The following is a 24,657-nucleotide window of genomic DNA, read 5'->3' as shown; positions in this document are numbered from 1 at the left end:
GTATTCAGTTTTGGCCGTGTTTCATGATAGAGACAAGGAAAGATTCATGTTCTTCGTCGTTTATATTATTATACATCAATCTTCCTGCTATCTTTTCTTTGAATTTGCTGCGGAATTTTTCGAAATTCCACCTATTTTCATATATTAAATTCATTTTCTTTCCGTTTCAATTTAAAATTTATAAGCTCTCAATCACTAGCATCTCATCTGTATCTCCCTTATGCATTAAACTAAGCAACAACTTGCTTCACTTCCTCCATTCTCGTGACTGTGCAGTTCAGACTACAGAATCAACGCGTTTTGGATCAGTCTCCATATATGAAACCTTATACATTGCTTTACAGTGCCATTAATTAGTGAAAATGGCTTCCCATCTGTCTACTTTCTGCAAATTTCCATTCCTTTTTTTGCTCTTTTCTCCATCTCTTGCAAATTTCTTGACCTCAACCTCAACCCCAACCGGCACGACAGAGTCATTTTGCAACTCTACGCCATACCCATACTTCTGCAAATCTTTCTTATTACCCTTTAACAAGTCCGGCAATATCCATGATTATAGCAGAATCTCCATTCGTCAAACTTTATCACATGGAAGAAAATTTCTTTCTTTAGTCAAGTATTTGCTTAAGCTTAACCCAACTTCTTTTTCATCCACTACTGTTCTTGCTCTTCAAGATTGCCAATTTCTAGCTCAACTAAACGTAGATTCTTTGTCATACACATTGGGGTTAATTAATTCTACGAACACACTTCCAAGCTTACAAGCAGTTGACTTGCAAACCCTGCTTAGCGCAACTTTGACTAACTTACAGACTTGTTTAGATGGTGTTCAAGCCTCAAAATCAGGATCAACAAGCTTGTCCAGCTTGCTAGCTCCTATTTCTAATGGGACTAAGCATTGTAGTGTCTCTCTTGCATTTTTCACACACGGTTGGATTAATTCTGGTAAGAAGAAAGGAAGAATTCTATCAGAAAGAAAGCATGTATTTTCTGATATCAAGAATGGTATTAAAGATGGTTTGCCTTTGAAGATGTCAAATAAAGATCAAGAAATTTACGAGTCTTTTAACAAAAGAAAGCTCCTTCAAACAACTGGGATTACTAGTGTAAAGCTCCTTCAAACAACTGGGATTACTAGTGTATTGGTTAATCAAATGGTGGTCGTGAGCAAGAAATTAGGAATTGGGAACTTCACAAGTATTAATGATGCAGTTTCTGCTGCACCAAATAATACTGCTAATACTGGAAGTGGCTACTTTGTAATTTATGTAGTGAAAGGAGTTTACCAAGAATATGTTTCTATTCCTTCAAACAAGCAAAATATAATGATAATTGGAGATGGCATTGGCAAGACTGTCATTACTGGTAATCGCAGCGTAATTGATGGCTGGACTACTTTCAATTCAGCAACATTTGGTAAGCTAAATCGAAGTTTGATAGTGTTTTTATTCTAATTTCTTGATCGATGAACATTTTGTTTTTTCTCCTTTTCAGCTGTTGTTGGCCAAGGATTTGTTGCTGTGAACATAACATTTCGCAACACAGCCGGAGCCATTAAACATCAAGCAGTAGCAGTTAGAAATGGAGCAGACATGTCTGCATTTTATAGATGTAGTTTTGAAGGGTATCAAGACACACTATATGCACATTCTTTAAGGCAATTCTATAGAGATTGTGAAATATATGGCACCATCGATTACATATTTGGTAACGCTGCAGTTGTTTTTCAAAACTGCAAAATTAGTTCAAGACTTCCATTAAATTTTCAGTATAATACTATAACTGCACAAGGTAGAACTGATCCTAATCAAAACACAGGCATTTCAATACAAAACTGCAGTATAAAAGCAGCTAAGGACTTGGCTACTAGTAATGTTACTATTAGAACATACTTAGGCAGGCCATGGAAGGAATATTCAAGAACTATTTTTATGGAATCATATATTGCTAGCTTAATTGATCCTACTGGATGGGCTCCATGGTCTGGAGATTTTGCACTTTCTACACTTTATTATGCAGAATTTAATAATTCTGGCGTAGGTTCAAAAACTGCGAATAGAGTCACATGGTCTGGCTATCACTTGATTAATGCAACTGAAGCAGCTAACTTTACTGTGTCCAACTTTACTCAAGGAGATGTGTGGTTGCCGGCGACCGGAATATCTTTCACTGGTGGTTTACTGTCAACGATTTCATGATTAGTCTCGTTGCAAATTTGGTTTATTATAATTATTTTTTTCATTATTGCTTGTAATTTCTTTACGATAGTAATTTAATAAATGTGATGATTTGGGAATAATTAGGTAGCATAATTACGAGAGATTTTATTTTATTTTTTTTGAAAATTACGAGAGAATTATTTGTTAATGCCAAACAATAAATTTATTTAAATGATAAACTGAAGGTTTTGCCTTTTGATTTTGATTAATTAAACAGTATTATCTGGCAAAAATAAAATGACCAAAAAACCTATCCTCTCCCGTATCTCTCTCTCTCACTTCATTTGAACCTCAACAAACACACAAAAAAAAAAAAAAAACTCAGTTATGCAGCCAGTCACAATGGGCTCAGTACTGAAGGCCTAGATCAAATTCTAGGCCCATGGGTTTTGTATTTGTGGTCAATGGGCTTTTTACAGAAGTAGCCTCAAACCCTCAACAATTAAGGTGGTGTTTGACAGTCTGCTTTTTGGCTTTTTGGAAGATATTTCTCCTTGTATTTATTGTTATTAGATATTACATTACAAAATAGATCATTAACAAGTTCTTCAAAATCATGAAACATAAATTTTATGGGTGTTTGGGTGTTTACAATTGCTTTAATTCTTAAATGAATTATAGTAATTATTATTTTTTATTAATTGTGAGACTCAATTTACCGGAATGATACTATAGGCTATATAATAAGAATAACTCTCTTTTTGGCTCATTAAATTGGTGAAAACTCTTTAATTAACAATTCTTGAAAGTCAACAAATCCCTAATTAAAATTCTTTTTAACTCTTTCGACTCGTCACTTTTCGAAGAATTTTATTTGAATATCACTTTGATTTTAATGTGATTAATCTCCATATATACAAAAAGATCATAATTTTTTATATTTTAATCCACATATTTATATCAATTTGAATTTATTCTATTAAATTTTTATTCTTTGCCTCGATTGAATTATTATTTTTATACACTAGTTAAATTTTCTGGATCCACCCCTCATTTTTTTTTAATATATTTTTCTCTTAGCAACACCAAAGCTGAAACTTTGACTGAACAAAATTTTTAACACACGTTCAACCATTTTGCCTCTTTCATCTTTGTATAATATTTTTTTTAATGAACTTTTATAGTAATTGACAGCCCCTTCATTCTAAACCCTAGCTCCCTCCATGCTTATGTTGCTGCACATTTTAAGCTTTGTGAATTGAAAACTTTAAAAAGAAAAGTTTGATTGCCTGAAACTCACGATGCCTATTTAGTATTTCTCAAACCTTTTACCAATTGGTTTAAACAGGAAGACATCTGCTGCGTGGCTAGTTGAAGTTTTGAAAATAAATAAATATATATAAAGTCAAATAACAGAATAATACTACCCTAGTTATATATTGATTTAGAACTCAAGCCAATTAAGTGACGTTATTTCTTTTTTTTATTATTATTTTTATTTTTCCTTTCCAGAAAGTGATTGAAACACAAGAAATGTCCACGTCATAAATTATTATTTAAAGGTCCATTAGTTCCTTAATGCGACCCACGTTTAATTATTTGTCATTTCAATAATTTATTTATCAGTTGTCGATGACTTGAGATACAGAAATTGACTTTTTTTTTTTTTTCAAATATTATTCTTCACAGCCTAAGCAAAATTTATCAATGAAATTCCTAAATCAGTTAGAAGATGTCTAATTAGATATATATAATCCCATTTTAATAATATATATATACTTTCTCTATACACCAAATTAATTAATAATATCTTAGAAATTCTGCACCCACAGATTCATCCTCCTTCCTCTGCACATACAGAATTTAAAGGGAAAAAAAAAGAAGAAAAAAGAAGACAACGGACTTAGTGGTGAAGATATATATTAGGACTAAACACGTTTTAGGTTTATGGGTTCCCTCTCTCTCTCTCTCTATATATATATAAACCTAGCAACCCACAGTTCCTATTAATAAAAAAAAATCTTTCTTCTTAGCTACATTGTCAAGATCATGGCTTTGGCTTTGAAGCTATCTTCCTTAAGCTCGATTTGCTTCCTTTCTGTTCTCTTCTTTTTCTCTCTTGCAAATTCCTTACCAATTTATAATACACCAGAAACCCTCTGCAACTCTTCACCTTTCCCTGATTTTTGCGAGTCATCTTTACCGTATGACAAGCCTGGAACCGCACAAGACTATGCAAAGATTTCCATTTCTCAGTCTTTATCAAATGCGAGAAACTTTCTTTCACTTGTCCAACATTATTTGAGTCTTCCTTCTACATCCTATGAATCTACGATTAGAGCCCTCGAAGATTGCCAGTTTTTAGCTCAACTAAATATAGATTCTTTATCATATGCACTTGAAAACATAAATAATTATAATAATAGTTCAACTGATAATCTTCTTCCAAGTTTGCTAACCGATGATTTACTAACTTTGTTTAGTGCAACTTTGACTAATCAGGAGACTTGCCTTGAAGGGCTTCAAATTACAGAATCAGCTTCTTCAAGTATCTTGAATGGCTTATCAACTACCCTTTCTAATGGAAGCAAGAGTTTTAGTACTTCACTTGCTCTTTATAGCAATGGTTGGATTCCCAAAACAAAGAGTGGTAGATCATCGTCAACAAGAAGAAACTTGCCTGCAATTGGAAAAAGATTGCTTGCTAGTCAAAGTAACTCATTTCTTGATAGTGTTAATGTTAGAAAAATGGTGTTAGTTAATCCTAATGGGACAGGGGATTTTCCTACCATTAGCGATGCTGTGAACGCTGCACCTAATGACACAACTAGCGAAAATGGATATTTTGTTATTTATGTTGTTGCTGGTGTTTATAATGAGTATGTTTCTATACCCAAGAACAAGAAATATTTAATGATGATCGGAGACGGTATAAACCAAACTATCATTACGGGCAATCGAAGCGTAGTTGATGGCTGGACGACATTCAATTCTGCAACATTTGGTAACTTAATTTATACCTTACAATATACACACACACGCGTTAACAAATGTGTTTTTGTTTCATCATGCATGTGATCTTATTGGCAATAAGGTCAACCCCTTATTTAATTATTTTGGTTACGTCAGAAATTAGTTTTAAATGGTACTATATAAAATTAGGGATTTAAAACCATAATAATTCTACTACTATTATGAATATCAGAAGTTTTTTGCACTGGGAGACATGAAAGTATCAATTTAATAGAATTCTTTTTTTTATATATATAACAATAAATAATTTTTTATGCAGTGGTAGTTGCGCAAGGATTTGTTGCAGTGAACATAACATTTCAAAATACAGCAGGAGCAGTTAAGCATCAAGCAGTTGCAGTTAGAAATGGAGCAGACATGTCTACATTTTACAACTGCAGTTTCGAAGGGTATCAAGACACATTATATACACATTCCCTCAGACAATTCTACAGAGACTGTGACATATATGGCACGATAGATTATATATTTGGCAACGCAGCGGTTGTTTTGCAGAACTGTAATATTTATTCAAGACTACCCTTACCCGGCCAGTATAATACAATTACTGCACAAGGTAGAACTGACATTAATCAAAATACAGGTACTTCAATACAAAATTGTAGTATAGTAGCAGCTGCTGATTTGGCTACAAGTAATGGCACTACAAAAAGTTATTTAGGTAGGCCATGGAAAGAATATTCAAGAACAATTGTTATGCAATCTTTTATTGATAGCTTAATTGATCCTACTGGATGGGCTCCATGGTCAGGAGATTTTGCACTTGCTACACTTTATTATGCAGAATATGATAATAATGGTCCTGGATCAAATACTAGCAGTAGAGTTACATGGCCTGGTTATCATGTTATTAATGCCACAGATGCTGCTAACTTTACTGTCACCAACTTTACTCAAGGAGACTTCTGGTTGAACACGACAGGAGTACCTTATTTCAGTGGTTTATTGTAAATTAGTTTTTCAGCATCATAAATAATTCTCTGGTCTATTGTAATTTTCTTTTCTTAATATGTTTTGAACATCATTAAGGTTATGGAAAATAACTTTGTTAAATTTATGGATCGACAAAACTATCATTAAGGTTCTTAATTTTATTGGTTGAAAAATAAATGTAGCTTAATTTTTATTGGTTATGTTAGAAAGTTTAATTTAATTCTAAATAGAAAATTATCCAGTTTAGTCTAATTCTAATTTGGATAAAAAAAATATTATTATTTTAAAATTTTAATTTAATTGGTTAGCTAAATTTTCTATTATATAACAATTGCTATATGTAAGGGAAAAAAAAAACTAACGATTGCTATATAATGTTACATATAGAAAATTATTATTTGAAATTTTTATATTAATCCTATTATGCTACTTATGTAAGGAAAAAAAAATCTACTTTCTATACGTAGGTAAATATGTATATATTATTTATTATTTATTAATATAAATATAAATATTATTTTTAAGTATTTTGTAGAACTAACAATTGCTATAATGTTATACGTAGAAAATTATTATTTAAAAATTGTATATTAATCCTATTATACTACTTTCTATATGTAAGGAAAAAAAAATAACTACCTACTTCTAGGTAATATATATTATTCATTAATTATCAATATAAATAATATATTATTATTATTATAAACATGTTCTTTCCTTAATAATTTTAATCAATGAATTTTTATTTTATAATTTCATAAATTATTTATTTTCTATTTTTTAAATGCTTTTTTTAAATAATATAAATTTTTCATAATACTATAATTTACAATAAATAAATCAGTAAAAAATTATATATATATAAATTAATTAAAAATTATATATAAATTAAATTTCATTTACTTATAACAAATAAAAATCAATGGGTACAAATGACGTGAAATGCACATTTGTGAAAATTAATATATATATATATATATATATATATATATATATATATATATATATATATATATATATATATTTATTTATTTTTGAATAAATGAAGCAAACAAAGAAACAGAATATTAAGCAACAACGAGATTAGGATAGTTCACACCACAGATATCATGAAGAAATTTCCATCCAAAGTTGATTGATTTTACAGCGTAGACTCTTGTCAGAATATTATTCCACAGGCTTACTATACTTGATCTTTGACAGGCTTTATATTCCATATACAACATCAGTTAACATTTATAAGTTCAAACCTTGATCTTTTATTCTGTGTCCATTTATTTTCTTTTTATTTCTAGCCAAAAATAGAAAATACCTAAAAATACGTATAATATCTGAACCTAATTTCAATTTTAATGGTAACTTATTTAATGTTTTCCTGTTTATGGTAAATTTTAATTAACGTTATACATTTTTATGGTAAATACGATATACACTAGCTGATTTTATTCATTCACATATTGATTTATTCCTTTTATGTATAGTTACATACTTATATATACAATGGAAAAAATAAAAAAGTGTCAAGAGAAAAAAAAATCCATTGAAACATCATGTCTTCAAAAATATTTTTCTTCGCCCTATTTCTTTGTATAATTTCCATAAGTCATCAAGCCTCACAATTCATAACTCAATCATGTGAGAAAACCCCATTTAAAGATTTATGTATATCAATTTTAGGATCGTCGAAAGCTGTCGATCTGCTAAGTTTGATAAAAGAAGCACTAGAAATTACATTATCGTATGGAAATGGTGTACTCACATCGATTCCTGAATTGCAAAACAAGGCAACAAATCCACATACTAAAGTCGCCTTGAAATACTGTGAAGAGGTTTATGGCAACTCGGTTTCTTACTTGAACGAGTCAAGGAAAGCCATTGAAGATAAAGCTTACTACGATTTAATTGCATGGGTTACTGGTGATATATCTGATGCAGTATCTTGCGAGGATGCGTTGACGGACTATCCAGGTACATTATCTCCGATGACTGCTGTTAACACAAAATTTCAACAGTATAGTGCTATTATACTAGAATTTTTGTATCTCTTGCAAAAACAAAATTATTGATGCATTATTGTAAGATGTGATTTGCAATAAGTAATAAATGGAAATAAATCCATACCAGCATTGATATTTTTATTTTTCATTATATAGTTATGATTTATAAAACAAATCAAAATGATATCTGATCAACCTCAATTTCAACGATGATAATTATTTTTACATGGGTAACTGCTGGTATAGATTGTAGTGAATTTTGCTGAGGATGGTTTGACAGAATATCCAAGTACATTATCGATGATGACTATTAAATTTAATCAATTTTTCCATACCATATTATTATTTTTAAATATATTGGCAAAAAAAAAAAAAAAATTACTGATGCATTATTGTAACTATTCAAACACCGCCAAACAGGAAAGCAGAGAAGATTGTAAAATTTTGAACTCGCATTCAGAGTTGGCTTAAACTTGCATTCTGAGTTAAGAGTGTAAAAAACACAAATTAATTTACAACTACTCACTGCAAGGCATAAAATAAAAATGGTGTTCCTGCTTTTTAGTTTCAGTGGATGCCATCACTTGCTAATCATAAAAATTGAAGTTTTCAAGCTTACGTTGCATGACCATAGCAATTTATATAATATAAGCCATGAATTTTATCAAATGAAATGTTTACACAGGCACCAACTTGATACAACCCAAACCAACCAATGTCCAAAAGTTTTCTAATTCTCATGGTAAACGTTCTGCTTAGGACTCCAATTTAATAATGTTTCCATTAGAGAAACCCTTGTAATAGGAATCTGCTTCTGGACAACCTTGCTCCTGTTGTCTAGCGACAAACATTTCAACCTTTCACATAAAAAGTTAATTCATCCGTTGTCTCACTGGTGGACATCAGCTCTGATAGCAGTTGTTGGAAATTAGCTTTGACACACAAAAATTTACGTGGTTCACTCTCAACTGTTTAGGGCTACGTCCACGGGACAAACTCCGAATCATTCTTTCACTATTAAAAATAGTAAGTACACAAAGAGAATAATACAAAAATAGTGGCACTCAAAGTGTTTCCCCAAAACACCCATAATAATTTTCTCACTATTTTTCTCTCCCCTAATTTTAAGAAACCCTTCCTAAAACTAGATATATATCTCTCTCTCTTTTTACATTTTTTTTTCTTCGTCTTTTTGTTGTGTGTTTTGTGAGCTGCAATACATTCTATTTATAGGAGAGGAGGACGCGTTAATAACGCGCCCACCGATTCTTTTCAAAGAAAACGTGTGTACTGTACACATGTTTTCCTCTTTCTCTTTTTTTTTTCTTTTCAAATGTCTGTGGGTCCCACTTGAGTGGGCACCGACACAATAAATCTCCCCCTACACATTTAAGTGGGGATGTTAGCTATCACCATCCCTGCAGCTAACTGACAGTATTCCAACTTCTCCTTTGAAAGAATCTTCTTTGAAATGACTGATTCATTTTCTTCTGTATGGATCTTTTCAAGTTATAACAGCTTCATCTCCAACACATCCCTAATATTAATGTGTTTTTATCTTAAATGGAAGGAGGAATTCTTTCCAAGGTGAATTGCGCTTTGACTGTCACAAAATATCTGATATCATTCTTGATGAATTGCGAGTTCATTCAAGAATTTCTTCATCCATAGTAACTCCTTGCACGCTTCAGTAATCTTGACTATCACAACACGACCCCCCTGCAAATGTGATTGGATATTCTGAAAATCCATTTCACTGCAGTCCAATGTTCCTTTCTAAGATTTGAAAAAAACCGACTCACTACTCCAACTGAGTGAGCAATATCTGGCCGTGTGCAAACCATGACATACATCAAGCTTCCAACCGCTGAACTTATGAACTACAATTAGTCCCGTTCTGAAATATTTTAAAAGGCGACAAAGAGAAGGTTGTTGTGTTACACAAGTTTTACATAACCCAATTGATTTTAGGTTAAACAATTGGAAATTTGATAAGGATTTGAAGAAAAAAAATAATTCATCAAATAATTCAATTAAAAGTATTTTTGAGGGAGAGATTGGTGATGAAATACTTATTAATTTTAAGCAAGTAGTTTCTAATTTAATAAAATAGAAAATAGCCACTTATTTAATATTTAAATAAAATTTAGATATTTATGCAAAAAATACTCGGTAATTTTGTTAGTTCAAACCTTGACACATTTCTTTTATTCTGTGTCAGTTTATTTTCTTTTTATTTCTATCCAAAAATAGAAAATAGCTACAAAAAATTATAATATCTAAGCCTGATAATTTCAATTTTAATGGTAACTTATTCAATGTTTACTCTTTTATGGTAAATTTTAATTAATGCTATACAATTTTTATGGTAAATATTAATTTTAGATTTTTATGTGAAAAATAATTTGAAATTTTATCAATTATATTATAAAATAAATCATAAAAGGTAATTAATTAATAAAACAATCAATAGGGTATGTCTTGCATATTTTAATTTTTAATATTTGGCATCATTCATCAATGTATCAACAATGATATAGTTTATAAAATTAAACATTCGTTGTTTCAAATAAAATCATATAGTTGAGATTTATTAAGAAAAGCAAATGTATTACCCTACCTATTACACCTTCGAGCCGCCACCGGTGGCAGAAGAGAAGTTTCCGCATAGGCGAATCTGTATGACCAAAATGATGATACTGCCCTTTCCTTTTTTCTTGGTTGAATGGGTATAGTTCTAGTTCAATCTGATTTGGGTTAGAGTTTTGAAGAAAATGTGTTTGGGGGTAATAAATTGGAGTAAAAGGGTCTTTTCATTAATTTTACCACGCTGTCAGTCTACATAGAAAAAATGTTAGTCCACGTAAGCGAACACGTATGTATTTGTGGATTTCACTTAGTCCCACTATATATTTCGGTTGTCTATGTCATCCAAAGACATCACATTAAAATAATGTAAATTGAAACACTTAAGGTTTTTCAGCCCTTCCCTGTAAGTGTGTTTAATGGGGATCAAATCCAAGAGTTCTTTCTATATGTCTAACCTGCATTGTCAACTGAGCCACAAGCCGTAGTTAAAATATTTATTAATTTTAAGCAATTTACTAATTGAAACTGCATATATTTTATCATACAAATAATTATAGCAATAATTTAAAATATCCTCTTTAAAATAGATGTCGTAGTAACTCTTTTGCATCTCCAATAATTCATTTCTAAAAATAGCAACTTATTTAATGTTTAAATAAAAATTTAGATATTTAAGCAAAAAAGTACTCAGTAATTTTGTTAGTTCAAACCTTGACACATATCTTTTATTCTGTGTCCATTTATTTTCTTTTTATTTCTATCCAAAAATAGAAAATACCTAAAAATACGTATAATATCTAAACCTAATTTCAATTTTAATGGTAACTTATTTAATGTTTTCCTGTTTATGGTAAATTTTAATCAACGTAATACACTTTTATGGTAATATATGATTTCAATTTTAATAGTAACGTTATACACTAGCTGATTTTATTCATTCACATATTGATTTGTTCCTTTTATATATAGTTACACACTTATATATACAATGGAAAAAATAAAAAAGTGTCAAGAGAAAAAAAAAATCCATTGAAACATCATGTCTTCAAAAATGTTTTTCTTCGTCCTATTTCTTTGTATGATTTCCATAAGTCATCAAGCCTCAGAATTCATAACCCAATCATGTGAGAAAACCTCATTTAAAGATTTATGCATATCAATTTTAGAATCGTCAAAAGCTGTTGATCTGCTAAATTTGACAAAAGAAGCACTCGAAATTGCATTATCGAATGCAAATGGTGTAGCCAAATCGATTCCTGAATTGCAAAACAAGGCAACAAATCCACATACTAAAGTCGCTTTGAAATTATGTGAAGAGTTTTATGAGAACTCGATTTCTTACTTGAACGATTCAATGAAAGCCATTGAAGATAAAGCTTACTACGATTTAATTGCATGGGTTACTGGTGATATATCTAATGCAGCACATTGCGAGGATGCGTTGACGGAATATCCAGGTACATCATCTCCGATGACTGCTATTAACACAAAATTTCAACAGTATAATGTTATTATACTAGAATTTTTATATCTCTTGCAAAAACAAAATTATTGATGCATTATTGTAAGATGTGATTTGCAATAAGTAATAAATGGAAATAAATCCATACCAGCGTTGATATTTTTATTTTTCATTATATAGTTATGGTTTATAAAACAAATCAAAATGATATCTGATCAACCTCAATTTCAACGATGATAATTTTTACATGGGTAACTGCTGGTGTAGATTGTGGGTTTGACAGAATATCCAAGTACATTATCGCAGATGACTATTAAATTTAATCAATTTTCCCATACCATATTATTATTTTTAAATATATTGGCAAAAAAAAAAAAAAAAAAATACTGATGCATTATTGTAACTATTCAAACACCGCCAAACAGGAAAGCAGAGAAGATTGTAAAATTTTGAACTCGCATTCAGAGTTGGCTTAAACTTGCATTCTGAGTTAAGAGTGTAAAAAACACACATTAATTTACAACTACTCACTGCAGGGCATAAAATAAAATAAATAATTCATCAAATAATTCAATTCAAAGTATTTTTGAGGGAGAGATTGGTGATGAAATACTTATTACTTTTAAGCAAGTATTTTCTCATTTAATAAAATAGAAAATAATAACTTATTTAATATTTAAATAAAATTTAGATATTTATGCAAAAAATACTCGGTAATTTTGTTAGTTCAAACCTTGACACGTTTCTTTTATTCTGTGTCCATTTATTTTCTTTTTATTTCTACCCAAAAATAGAAAATACCTAAAAATAAGTATAATATCTAAACATAATTTACTTATTTATTGTTTACTATTTTATGGTAATTTTTAATTAATGTTATACTAAATATAACTTTAGACCTTTATGTGAAAAATAAGCCGATGATTTTGTTATTCACATATTGATTTGTTCCTTTTATATGTAGTTACATACTTATATATACAAGGGGGACCGGTCTAAGTTTGGAGTTATCATCTCTAAATATAAACTACTAGTAATCCAATTGCCTAATGTCACATTGGCTTGGATTAGAAGACAAGCAAATGATATAGCTCATTTGTTGGCTAAATCAGTCCCTAGTAGGGCTTGTTTTCCAACTTGGGATAGTGCTCCCGCTTGTATTGCTCGTTTCTTCTCTTAATAATATGAACCATAATTCAAAAGTAAAAAAAAAGGGGGGGGGGGGGGATAAAAAGTGTCGAAGAGAAAAGAAAAATCCAGTGAAACATCATGTCTTCAAAAATGTTTTTCTTCGTCCTATTTGTTTGTATGATTTCCATACGTCACTAAATCTCAGAATTCATAACCCAATCATGTGAAATCATGTAAGAAAACCTCATTTAAAGATTTATGTATATCAATTCTAGGATCATCCAAAGCTGGACATCTGCTGAGTTTGATAAAAGAAGCACTCGAAATTGTATTATCGAATGCAAATGATATAGTCACATCGATTCCAGAATTGCAAAACAAGGAAACAAATCCACATACTAAAGTCGCCTTGAAAAACTGTGAAGAGCTTTATGACAATTCATTTATCACTTGAACAAGTGAAGCAAAGCCATTGATAATAAAGCTTACAACGATTTAATTACATGGGTTACTGCTGATATATCTAATGCAGTATCTTGCGAGGATGGGTTGACGGAATATCCAGGTACATCATCTCCGATGATTGCTGTCAACATAAAATTTCAACAGTTTAATGGTATTATCCTAAATTTTTTACGTCTCTTGGAAAAACAAAATTATTGATGCATTATTGTATGATGTGAAGTAATAAATGGAAATAAATTCGTACCAGCATTGAGATTTTTTATTTTTCATTGTATAGTTATGATTTATAAAACAAATCAAAATGTATGATATCTGATTAACCTCAATTTCAACATACTCTCTTTTATCAATCTCTAAAAGTTGTGCTACGTTGTGTTAAGACTTCTGATGAATTTTGAAGGAGAGAAACCTCCTTCGCTGTAATAATGAAATAAAAAAAAAACAAAACAATTGAAAGGCTAGTGTAAATTTGGGAAATATGATAAGTAGATTTCTAATTTCTAAATTTATTTGAAAGTAAATATGATGTCACGCCTTAATTCAATTTTACTAATTCGGATTCGCATCGGACATGGTCCACAAAGAGGATAAAAGCATTTTCTCTCGAGTGTTAAAACGGACTTTATAGTCAAAAGATGAATTTAAGACCTCTAATTAAGGGAAAAACGTTCTCTGTTATCTTATCTCACTCGTTGGGGTACTGTCACGACCCATTTCCATGGGCCGGACCGGCACTAGGGCCCAGGTAAGCTTAAAGCCCCCGAGGCCCGTAGCAAGCCTGAAACACTACAAATTTGCTATCTCAATAAAATTTTAAACATTTACAAATTTCCCTACTTACAATACACTATAGTTATAATACAGGCTCACAGAATTATTCCATCTATAATAATACACAACTTAAAAGTATACAAGTTCTATAACTGCGGAGTTTACTGACGGATGTATACATATAAGTCTTCGGACATTTATCTATTTAATTGATCAATACTAAAATTAGCGAATTTCTTTTTAACGGTGAAGAGCAGAGTTATAGGTGGGATTTAGAAAATGCTACTTCCTAAAAGATTTGAACAAAAGAGATGTGAGTTTATTAATGAATAATAATTATTGCACAACACATGCATTCACACAATTGTATAAATATATCAACCTAGTCATCCGACTAGGTATATGCTCACACAGCCAGTTACACAAATGGCATATCACCAGCACTCACAATTATTAACATCTTCATATAATCACATCACGTGGAAATTAGTCAGTGGAGTTACCGAACCCCCGATGAGCCGTCCTCCCACATGGCTCATCCTCTCACATGTGCACCAGGGAGCCGATCCCCCATACTAGCCGACCGGTCTAATCCTCACTTGACCAGCCCTCTCATTATTTTTCCATTCTCTCTTTTCTTTTCCATACCAACAGGAGGCAACCCGGTCGTCTCCATCAAATCTAGATCATCAGGCGCTCACAACAGGAGGCCACCCTGCGGGCTGCGATCAAATCTAGATTATCCGGTGCGCCCAATAAAAAAGCCAACCTGTGGTTAACAGTAACGGTAACGGTAGGTGCACACGGGGGCGCCGATCTCCCATTTACCCGGCTAACAGAAACAGAATCAGGATCCATATAACAGAATCAGAATATAACAGAATCAGAATCAGGATCCGTATAACAGAAACAGTCTCACAAACCCATGGTGACCCACTTCATCCCAATTCCACACAAACAAAGCAAGGCGTTGTCACATCACAACTAATCAAGCATTGCAATTAATTGTAGAATTATTGCAAAGTTAAGCATCGGAATGCAATGCACAATTAGACATTCATACTCAAATGCAAATAAATAAATAATATTAATAATAAACAACAATGATAGAATAAATAATAATAATGAAAATAAACAATAACAATGAAAATAAATAAGTAATTGAATAATTAAGTAAATAGTGATGATAGTAAAATAATTAGAATACTTTATTTATTATGTATTAAGTTATAGAATTATTCTAAATAAACTTATTACTTTATATTGTTAACTAAAACTAGTCTAAGTTCTATCGAAATTTCGCCAGCACCTCCCCTAAAAATTGGGCTATTTACCTACTCAAATATCACAATAATATATATATTAATCATTCAATGCACACAGCCCATCCGTCGGGCGATCAAACAGTTAAATTTCCCTTCAAACGTGTTCCAATAATATTACTGAACATTCTTTGCTTCACATAAATATAATCAGCTTCTTTAGCTAATTGACAAATAAATAAAATCTTTTATATATCTATATGCATATAAGAACACCATTACAGATATTACAAATTTTATGTTCTAGTTACAATGCTACTTGCTGAAATAATATTGAAATCTTTTAAAGACCAGCTTATAAACTATCCTATAGTTCAAACAAATGGTACACTATCTTAAATGCAATTGTCGTATTTTCCCAGTTGAAGTTATGTGTTTAAGATTTCTCGATCAATGTTTGAATTCTAACTTATAATCTATTTGATTTATTAGTAGAATAATTATTCATCTTATCTTAGTATAATTATTAGCATTTACTAAGTTTTTGTACTACACTTATTTGCACCCATAAATTTAATCAATAGTAACTCGTATCCTATTATAACTCTATTAGTCAACTAATGATTTCTAATAATACACTTGGCCTATTAGCTTTTAAATATTCCGCCGAACACCCGACAGCATCTCTCCTTAATCATACTCAACATCTAGTTTAAATTACCGTAAAACGATCGGCAGCCCATCCACCAGGTAAAGAACTTTAAATAAAATCCCCATCCTCCTATCATTATCAACCCACCATTCTTCGTTATACAGTAATTATAAAATCAATATCTTGAATCCATAATTTACTATGAATTACTTAATAAGTAAAAACAAAATAATTTCTTAAATTGAATCAATAAGTCTTATTTATATGCATACCCATCATTGATTTTCACCTTTCAAATTTAATCACAATCAAATAAATGGTTTGTTTGACTGCACCTATTTATATTTCATGACCTATAACCAATTATATACAACACTAAATCCTAGATTTTCCTTTAATAAGCCAAGTATAACTTCGATTTAATCTCAAGTCATGCTAACAAAATAAGCTAACAACCAATTTATTCATGTGATTAGAATACCCAATAACTTAGCTACTGCATTTCTACCAACCCCTCCTTAATTTAACTTTCTGTGATATTTACGGCTTAGAAGCCTAATTTTCGATTTCTGTCGTCTAATGATTCGAACACTATACAATATCAAAGTGCAAAAACTAATTGCAAAACTAGATTCTATGTAAAAAAAAAATTGGAATATACTGCCTATGAGGAAATCTGGTCACCGAATCCACCGCTGTCGCCGCCGTCTATGGTGGCCGGAGGTACCTTGGTTCCTAAATCTTGCAATTCTTACGCCAAGACGCAGCAAATTTCATATAGAACTCAGTTCTATAGCCAACTACTACAATTTATGTCAATATCTAACAAAATCCCAATTTTTATTTCTTAAATCCCTAAGTCCCATTTTGATCAATTCCTGCGTTAAATCGCCTAATCTATGCAAATGATTTCTAAAGGAGTGAAATGGGAGGACAATCAACTTACCTCGTCGGAGAGTATAGTCGGAGTTGCTCGGAGGGAAGGACGGAGACGCGACTGTCTCGATCGCGCTAAGGTCCCCAGCTTCGCTGTGACTCTTGCGCTCACCAGAAACGGAAACGGAGAGAAGGGAAGGAAGGCGGGCTGCTGCGGCGAGGAGTCGACGGCGAGGAGGCGCTGGTTCTGGTGGTCGGAAAACCAGAGAGGAGAGGCAGTGAGGTCGCGCGCTGTCACTGGCGCAAGGAAGGAGAAGGGGAAAGAAAGAAAAAAAAGAAAAAGAAAAAGAAAAGAAAGAAAAATCTTGGGCTTCTAGACCATTCCGGTTCGATTCGAACCGGTTTGGTCTAATTCTATGATTTGGCTCAATTAGCTTGGTTTTCGAAAAAAATCGAATTGGTTTACGGGTCTAGTTTAGCAATAATAAAATACTAGCTGGTGTAATCTTATTGGTTGAAATAAAAATTTTATTTTTTTAAATGAAAATTCTACGAAATTAAATTTTCGGGTCATTTCAGGTACCATAACTCAATTTTACATTTAATTTAAATAAACAAATTCATTTTGTATTTAAAAAAAAATACAATTTTACCATTACTGATTTATTTATATAATTCTAAATAAGAAACTTTTAACTTAAACGATTGGGAGTTTGATGAGATGAATGACACAACAAACAATTCAATCCAAAGTATTGATTGAGGGAGAAATTGATAATGAAATATTGATTATTAAAGCAAGTCGTGTCTTGTTATAAAATAATAAGAAAAGAAAATTTTATGATGAGTTATACAATTAAGAGCATACCCTAATAACTTAAAAGAATTGTATTTAATCATAACCTTATTATACTAATAATTACTATAATAACTTTGTAATATCCTCCTTATACTAATTATCGTAATAATGTTTCCGTATCTCCAATAATTCATTTCTAATATATCCTCCTTAAAATAGAAACTTATTTAACGTTTGAACTAAATTTTTGATTTTTATGCAAAAAATTACTATATAATTTTGTTAATTCAAACCTTTACACGTTTCTTTTATTATGTGTCCATTTATTTTCTTTTTATTTCTACCCAAAAATAGAAAATAGCTACAAAAAAATTATAATATCTAAATTTTGTTAATCGCATGCATTAGCCTGTAAAATAGTTGATTAATTCTGCTAAATTTTATTTCATTTTTACTAATTCATTACCACTATAATGTAACACATTTGAATGTGATTTTTTTTTTTTTTGATAAAAAAGTTGATTTACTAATTTTTATTTCTACTGCTCTAGCTAGCCAAGTAAGTTACTCTTTTCTAATTTTTATTTTTTCCTTCTAGAAAGTGATTAAAACAGAATAGCTGTTCATTGTATGAGATATTTAAGATTAATTTGAAAAACGAATATTAACTTTTTTTTTTTTTTTGGTACTGAATATAATAATCTTGATGATGAAGACATATTTCATTAAATTAACATAATATCAATTCAAATGAAAACGATTATAATTGGGTATTTAGAAAATGAAATGATTTTTTTTTTATTGAATGTTCATGATACTCTATGAAAATGGAAAGATTTCGTAAAAACTTGAAAAATGACTTAAATCAATGTATTACAATATTAAGTGGGTGACAAGGTCGGTTAACTGTGCTTGATCTTTGAAAATGAAAATGAAAATGACTTCTCTTTTTTTGGTTCATAGTGCTAGATGTAATTAAAATTTATGAATATGAATGGAGGGGAGTAGCCTACCTATTGCCTGCCATTATATTTATTATTTTAATTTTTCTTTTTTTAAAAAAAAAAAGAAAAAGACAATTTGAAGATTTACCATTTTCAGTCAAGAAAATTAGTAGAAGGAATGGTTTTTTATGGTACTGAGGGAAAAATTTCCTGTGCAATCTTTGCCTACTTGTAGGTGGAGCATCATGAGAACATGCACGTTAACATCTATAAGGTCCAAAAGCTTTCTTATTAATTCTTAAGAAAAGACTTTCCTTCCTAAAATAATAAAAAGGAAAGGAATAAAAAGTCGAAGAAGCAAGAACCCTAATTCAAGAGATAATATGTTCAGAAGGGCATCACTACTGCAGCAAGACATGTTATATTTGACTATGTAATTAAATTCAATATGACATTACGTACATAGTAGTATAAATGTTATCATTATAAATGTAATCACCCCTTTTCTTCTTCTTCTTCATCAAAGCTTCTTCAACCTTCTTTTAAGTGCTATTGTTGATTTAAACTGTCACTAGTTTGCTTTAAGTTTAGCTCAGTTAGCTCTCCTTCTTACCAAAGCTTTTTCCACATTTCTATCGCTCTTCACTTGTTAATGGCTACAATAACCTTCTTTCTACTCGTAATCATGTCCACAGTTGGATTTCACCACCTTTTTGCTAATGAAATTGAGTTATTTCTTAATAATGTTAAAGTTAGCAAAAAGGTGGTGGTTAATCCTGATAAAACTGGGGACTATTCTACTATTAGTGATGCAGTGCTTGCTGCACCTAATAACGCTCTTGTGGGGGATGGATATTTCGTTATCCATATCGTTGCTGGAGTTTACCACGAGTATATTTCCATACCCACTCACAAGAAATACTTGATGATGATTGGTGATGGTATCGGAAAAACTATCATCACTGGCAATCGGAGTAGCAGTGATGGTTGGGGTTCATCCGGTTCTGCAACTTTTGGTAATGTTATTTTTTCATTTGGCAAGTCTGTCCTCTTCTCTTTTTTTTTTTCTTTCCTTCAAGGATTATCAGGATTTATTTCTGAGACAGTAATTATTCTGCCCTCGTGGATTATGAGGATTATTTTTTAAAAAATTTTTTTAAAAAATTAGCAGGATGAGTGCGTAGTGATGCCATGGGCCCACCTAACTTTGAAGAGTCAGGATTTCCCTACAAACCCCTAAGTCCAACCATCTTGACCATCAAATTATTGATTTTCGGTAATTTTTAGATGAGGGTTCTGGGCCGTTATTTTATTTTATTATTTTTTTTACAGGAACTGGTCTGTTCTTTGAAATGCAGTTAAATAAAACTATTGGAAAATTTTCCTAAGGGGGTCTGTTTTTAAGTGGGTGTAAGTGAAAGCAAACGACTTTCTAGTTTCTACGACTTAGAGGCTCTGTCTCTCAACCTTCTTAATTTACTGCCATTGACGATCTCGTTATCTAAGGAAATCTCTGTTGATGGCTTTAGTTTCAAGAGCCATCTATCTCTTCTTTTAGTCTTTCTAATTTGCTTATAGTAGCGAGCTCACTAGCTAGTACATTGTAGCACTCTCCCCAAATCTCTGTTATGTTTTTGAGAATATAGTCTGATCAATCTTTGAAATTGTAAATGAGGGAGGAAGGCGGTGGTTGTGGGTGGTGGAGATGGATCAGAGATGGTAGGGGAGATGAACGAAGAAACTAGGTAGGGTAACAAGCTTCTTCCAATCTTTTTTTATTAAGTCAGGTCTGTTTGATTTCCGTCAAGTACACTTTCAAATGATAGAGAGCAAAAATTTTCTGCACTACGAGACAATAAATTGCTTTGCTTTGTGAATTTCCTTGTAATTTTGATTCTCTGTTTTTAATACGGTGCCGTGCTATTTAATAGAGCAGCGTCGTATTACAAAGCGTATGAGAGTGCCGTGTCATTCAATGGAGCGGCGTCGTATTTGGGAAGTGTATGAGATTGCCGTGTCATTTAATAGAGCGGCGTCGTATTGAGTGTGTTGGTTAGTCTGTCGGAATGACCGGAGGCAGTTAGAGCTGATTAAAAGAGCAGCCACTGTAATCGTGAAGTTGTTGTGCAATTTACCAGAATCTTCTGTGTTCTCTCTTCTTCTTCTTCTTCTAAGTTTCTCTCTCTCTTCTTCTCGTTTCTTGATTCTTGTTCAAGTATCAATTCTTGAAATTATAAATTCGTTTTACTAATACTAAAGTGTACAAATTTTTTGGTTGCAGGTGTGGCTGGAGACGGATTTGTTGCCATCCAGATTACGTTTCAGAACACAGCAGGACCAATTAAAAATCAGTCTGTTGCACTTAGAAATGAAGCAGATATGTCTGCTTTTTACAGGTGTAATTTTGAGGGGTATCAAGACACGTTACTTGCAGATGCCAAAAGACAATTTTACAGGGAGTGTGATATCTATGGCACTATAGACTTTATATGGGGTGATGCAACAGTTGTCTTACAGAATTGTAATATTTATTTTAGATTGCCATTAGAGGGTCAGTTTAATGTCATAACTGCACAAGGAAAAAATGCATCTTGGTCACACACTGGAATTTCAATACAGAATTGTACTATATTGGCAGCGGATGACTTGGCTAGGAGTAGTCGCACTGTAAAAAGCTATTTCGGTAGACCGTGGAGAGAATATGCAACAACGGTTGTCATGCAATCACTTATTAGTAGCGTAATTGACCCTGCTGGATGGGCACCATGGTCAAATGATTTTGCGCTTTCTACCCTCTATTATGCTGAATATGATAACCGTGGTCCTGGATCAAATACCAACAATAGAGTTACTTGGCTCGGTTACCACATTATTAGTGCTAAAGAAGCTGTTAATTTTACTGTCAAACACTTTATCCAAGGAGATTTTTGGTTGAGTAGGACTGGAGTCCCTTATTATGGTGGTCTAATGTAAATTACGTTTGAAATTTATTGTTTTATTTGTAATAATGTGTTCAATATCAATATATTAACGAAGTTATATTATTGAATTTATTATGGTTTTATTAAATTTTCATTTAAGAATTATCAGATGAAGTCAAATTAAATCTAGAAGGCTTTTTGACTAAAAAGAAGAAGAAAGTTTAAATTAGTATTCAATGTGAAAAATAGCAAGACAAATTCTTCTCGTGAGTAAAGCTTCATTGTAGGAAAACAATGGCAATCAATAGCCATGGTTTTACCATCCCTCATTCCAAGCCTCATGTTTCCTATAACATAATTAACTAAATATAGTACCTGTTAAAAAAATAAAAACTAAATTTAGCATTATTTTCTCTTTGCTAAAACTCTGTTTCTGTCTTAATAGCCACAACTCAGGGAGGTGTTCCATAAATTCCAAGCGAAAGGCCAATCAGGCTTTTCAGACATTTCTCTCTCCCTCGAGCCGCAGCTGGCTTTTGCGTTCTAGGGAGAATTCTGTAAAAAAAAGAAAAAAAAAAAAAAACATACCAGAAATATTTAGATATATATATTAGAAAAGAAAAAAGAAATTTTAGAGAAACAAAGAAAGTGGAGTTAATTCCCATTTTTCTTTTTCCCTCCCTTTTGGTTTGATATATTGAAAAGAAAAATGGCAGACGATGCAAACAACAAGAGATTAGCCATAATTGGCATATCTTCTATTCTCCTGGTGGCTATGGTAGTTGCTGTAACTATTGGCGTTGGCTTCAGCGAAAATGGCGAAAGTGAGGATATTACAGGCAAAAGCCACAAAAGCACTGGTGAAATATCTGCTTCTATGAAAGCCATCAAATCCATTTGCCAACCTGCTGATTATAAAAAAACATGCGAAAAAAGCCTTGAAAAATCTGCAGGAAACACTACAGACCCTAAAGAACTTATCAAGGCAGCTTTCAAGATTGCACAGGAAAAATTTGCTATAGACGAATGTAGAATGGTATTTAAAAAAAAAAAAAAATACCATTCTACATTCGTCTATAGCAAATTCTACATAATAAGAAACTTTTTTAGTTTAAACAATTGGGAATTTGATAAGGATTTGAAGAAGATAAATAATTCATCAAACAATTCAATCCAAAGTATTTTTAGGTAGAGATTGGTAATAAAATGCTTATTTTTTGACAATTAAGGCTTTCGGCCCTTTTCTATAGGTGTGTTTAATGGGGATCAAACCCAAGAGCTCTTTCTATATGTCTAACCTGCATTGTCAACTGAGCCACAAGCCGTAGTTGAAATATTTATTAATTTTAAGCAATTTACTAATTGAAACTGCATATATTTTATCATACAAATAATTATAGCAATAATTTAAAATATCCTCTTTAAAATAGATGTCGTAGTAACTCTTTTGTATCTCTAATAATTCATTTCTAAAAATAGCAACTTATTTAATGTTTAAATAAAAATTTAGATACTTAAGCAAAAAAGTACTCGGTAATTTTATTAGTTCAAACCTTGACACATATCTTTTATTCTGTGTCCATTTATTTTCTTTTTATTTCTAGCCAAAAATAGAAAATACCTACAAATACGTATAATATCTAAACCTAATTTCAATTTTAATGGTAACTTATTTAAAGTTTTCCTGTTTATGGTAAATTTTAATTAACGTTATACACTTTTATGGTAATATATGATTTCAATTTTAATAGTAACGTTATACACTAGCTGATTTTATTCATTCACATATTGATTTGTTCCTTTTATATATAGTTACACACTTGTATATACAATGGAAAAAATAAAAAAGTGTCAAGAGAAAAAAAAATCCATTGAAACATCATGTCTTCAAAAATGTTTTTCTTCGTCCTATTTCTTTGTATGATTTCCATAAGTCATCAAGCCTCACAATTCATAATCCAATCATGTGAGAAAACCTCATTTAAAGATTTATGTATATCAATTTTAGGATCGTCGAAAGCTGTCGATCTGCTAAGTTTGACAAAAGAAGCACTCGAAATTGCATTATCGAATGCAAATGGTGTAGTCAAATCGATTCCTGAATTGCAAAACAAGGCAACAAATCCACATACTAAAGTCGCCTTAAAATTATGTGAAGAGTTTTATGACGACTCGATTTCTTACTTGAACGATTCAAAGAAAGCCATTGAAGATAAAGCTTACTACGATTTAATTGCATGGGTTACTAGTGATATATCTAATGCAGCACATTGCGAGGATGCGTTGACGGAATATCCAGGTACATCATCTCCAATGACTGCTATTAACACAAAATTTCAACAGTATAATGTTATTATACTAGAATTTTTACATCTCTTGCAAAAACAAAATTATTGATGCATTATTGTAAGATGTGATTTGCAATAAGTAATAAATGGAAATAAATCCATACCAGCGTTGATATTTTTATTTTTCATTATATAGTTATGATTTATAAAACAAATCAAAATGATACCTGATCAACCTCAATTTCAACGATGATAATTTTTACATGGGTAATTGCCGGTGTAGATTATGGTAAATTTTGCTGAGGATGGTTTGACAGAATATCCAAATACATTATCGCTGATGACTATTAAATTTAATCAATTTTCCCATACCAT

General features: G+C 31.4%; 3 protein-coding genes, 1 long non-coding RNA gene and 1 pseudogene across 4 annotated transcripts; 4 read left to right on the top strand and 1 right to left on the bottom strand.

Moving 5' to 3' along the window:
* Positions 1-241: 241 nt before the first annotated feature.
* On the top strand, positions 242-2,286 carry LOC105647820 (putative pectinesterase/pectinesterase inhibitor 41). Its single transcript, XM_089718322.1, has one exon. The coding sequence runs from the start codon at positions 363-365 to the stop codon at positions 1,452-1,454; it is 1,092 nt and encodes a 363-aa protein (XP_089574448.1). The 5' UTR covers positions 242-362; the 3' UTR covers positions 1,455-2,286.
* On the top strand, positions 1,593-2,198 carry LOC149498661 (putative pectinesterase/pectinesterase inhibitor 41 pseudogene; annotated as a pseudogene).
* A 1,922-nt stretch (positions 2,287-4,208) lies between the features above and the next one.
* On the top strand, positions 4,209-6,143 carry LOC105647822 (pectinesterase). The gene is made up of 2 exons (XM_012234048.3): positions 4,209-5,163; positions 5,452-6,143. The coding sequence occupies exons 1-2, from the start codon at positions 4,209-4,211 to the stop codon at positions 6,141-6,143; spliced, it is 1,647 nt and encodes a 548-aa protein (XP_012089438.1).
* Positions 6,144-13,607: 7,464 nt separating this feature from the next.
* On the bottom strand, positions 13,608-17,692 carry LOC149498660 (uncharacterized). The gene is made up of 2 exons (XR_016319756.1): positions 17,401-17,692; positions 13,608-13,890 (listed from the first exon to the last, which is right to left on the bottom strand). It is a non-coding gene; the product is annotated as an uncharacterized LOC149498660 (long non-coding RNA).
* A 1,909-nt stretch (positions 17,693-19,601) lies between these two features.
* On the top strand, positions 19,602-22,124 carry LOC149498659 (putative pectinesterase/pectinesterase inhibitor 20). The gene is made up of 2 exons (XM_089718456.1): positions 19,602-20,089; positions 21,355-22,124. Exons 1-2 carry the CDS (start codon positions 19,726-19,728, stop codon positions 22,044-22,046), a joined length of 1,056 nt encoding a protein of 351 aa, XP_089574582.1. The 5' UTR covers positions 19,602-19,725; the 3' UTR covers positions 22,047-22,124.
* The last annotated feature ends 2,533 nt before the right edge of the window (positions 22,125-24,657 follow it).

The sequence above is a fragment of the Jatropha curcas genome, chromosome 2 (genome assembly GCF_041381405.1).
Source record: "Jatropha curcas cultivar XTBG-Jc1 chromosome 2, XTBG_Jcur_1.0, whole genome shotgun sequence".
NCBI lineage: Eukaryota > Viridiplantae > Streptophyta > Magnoliopsida > Malpighiales > Euphorbiaceae > Jatropha > Jatropha curcas.
This window is presented reverse-complemented; position numbering and strand designations above follow the sequence as displayed.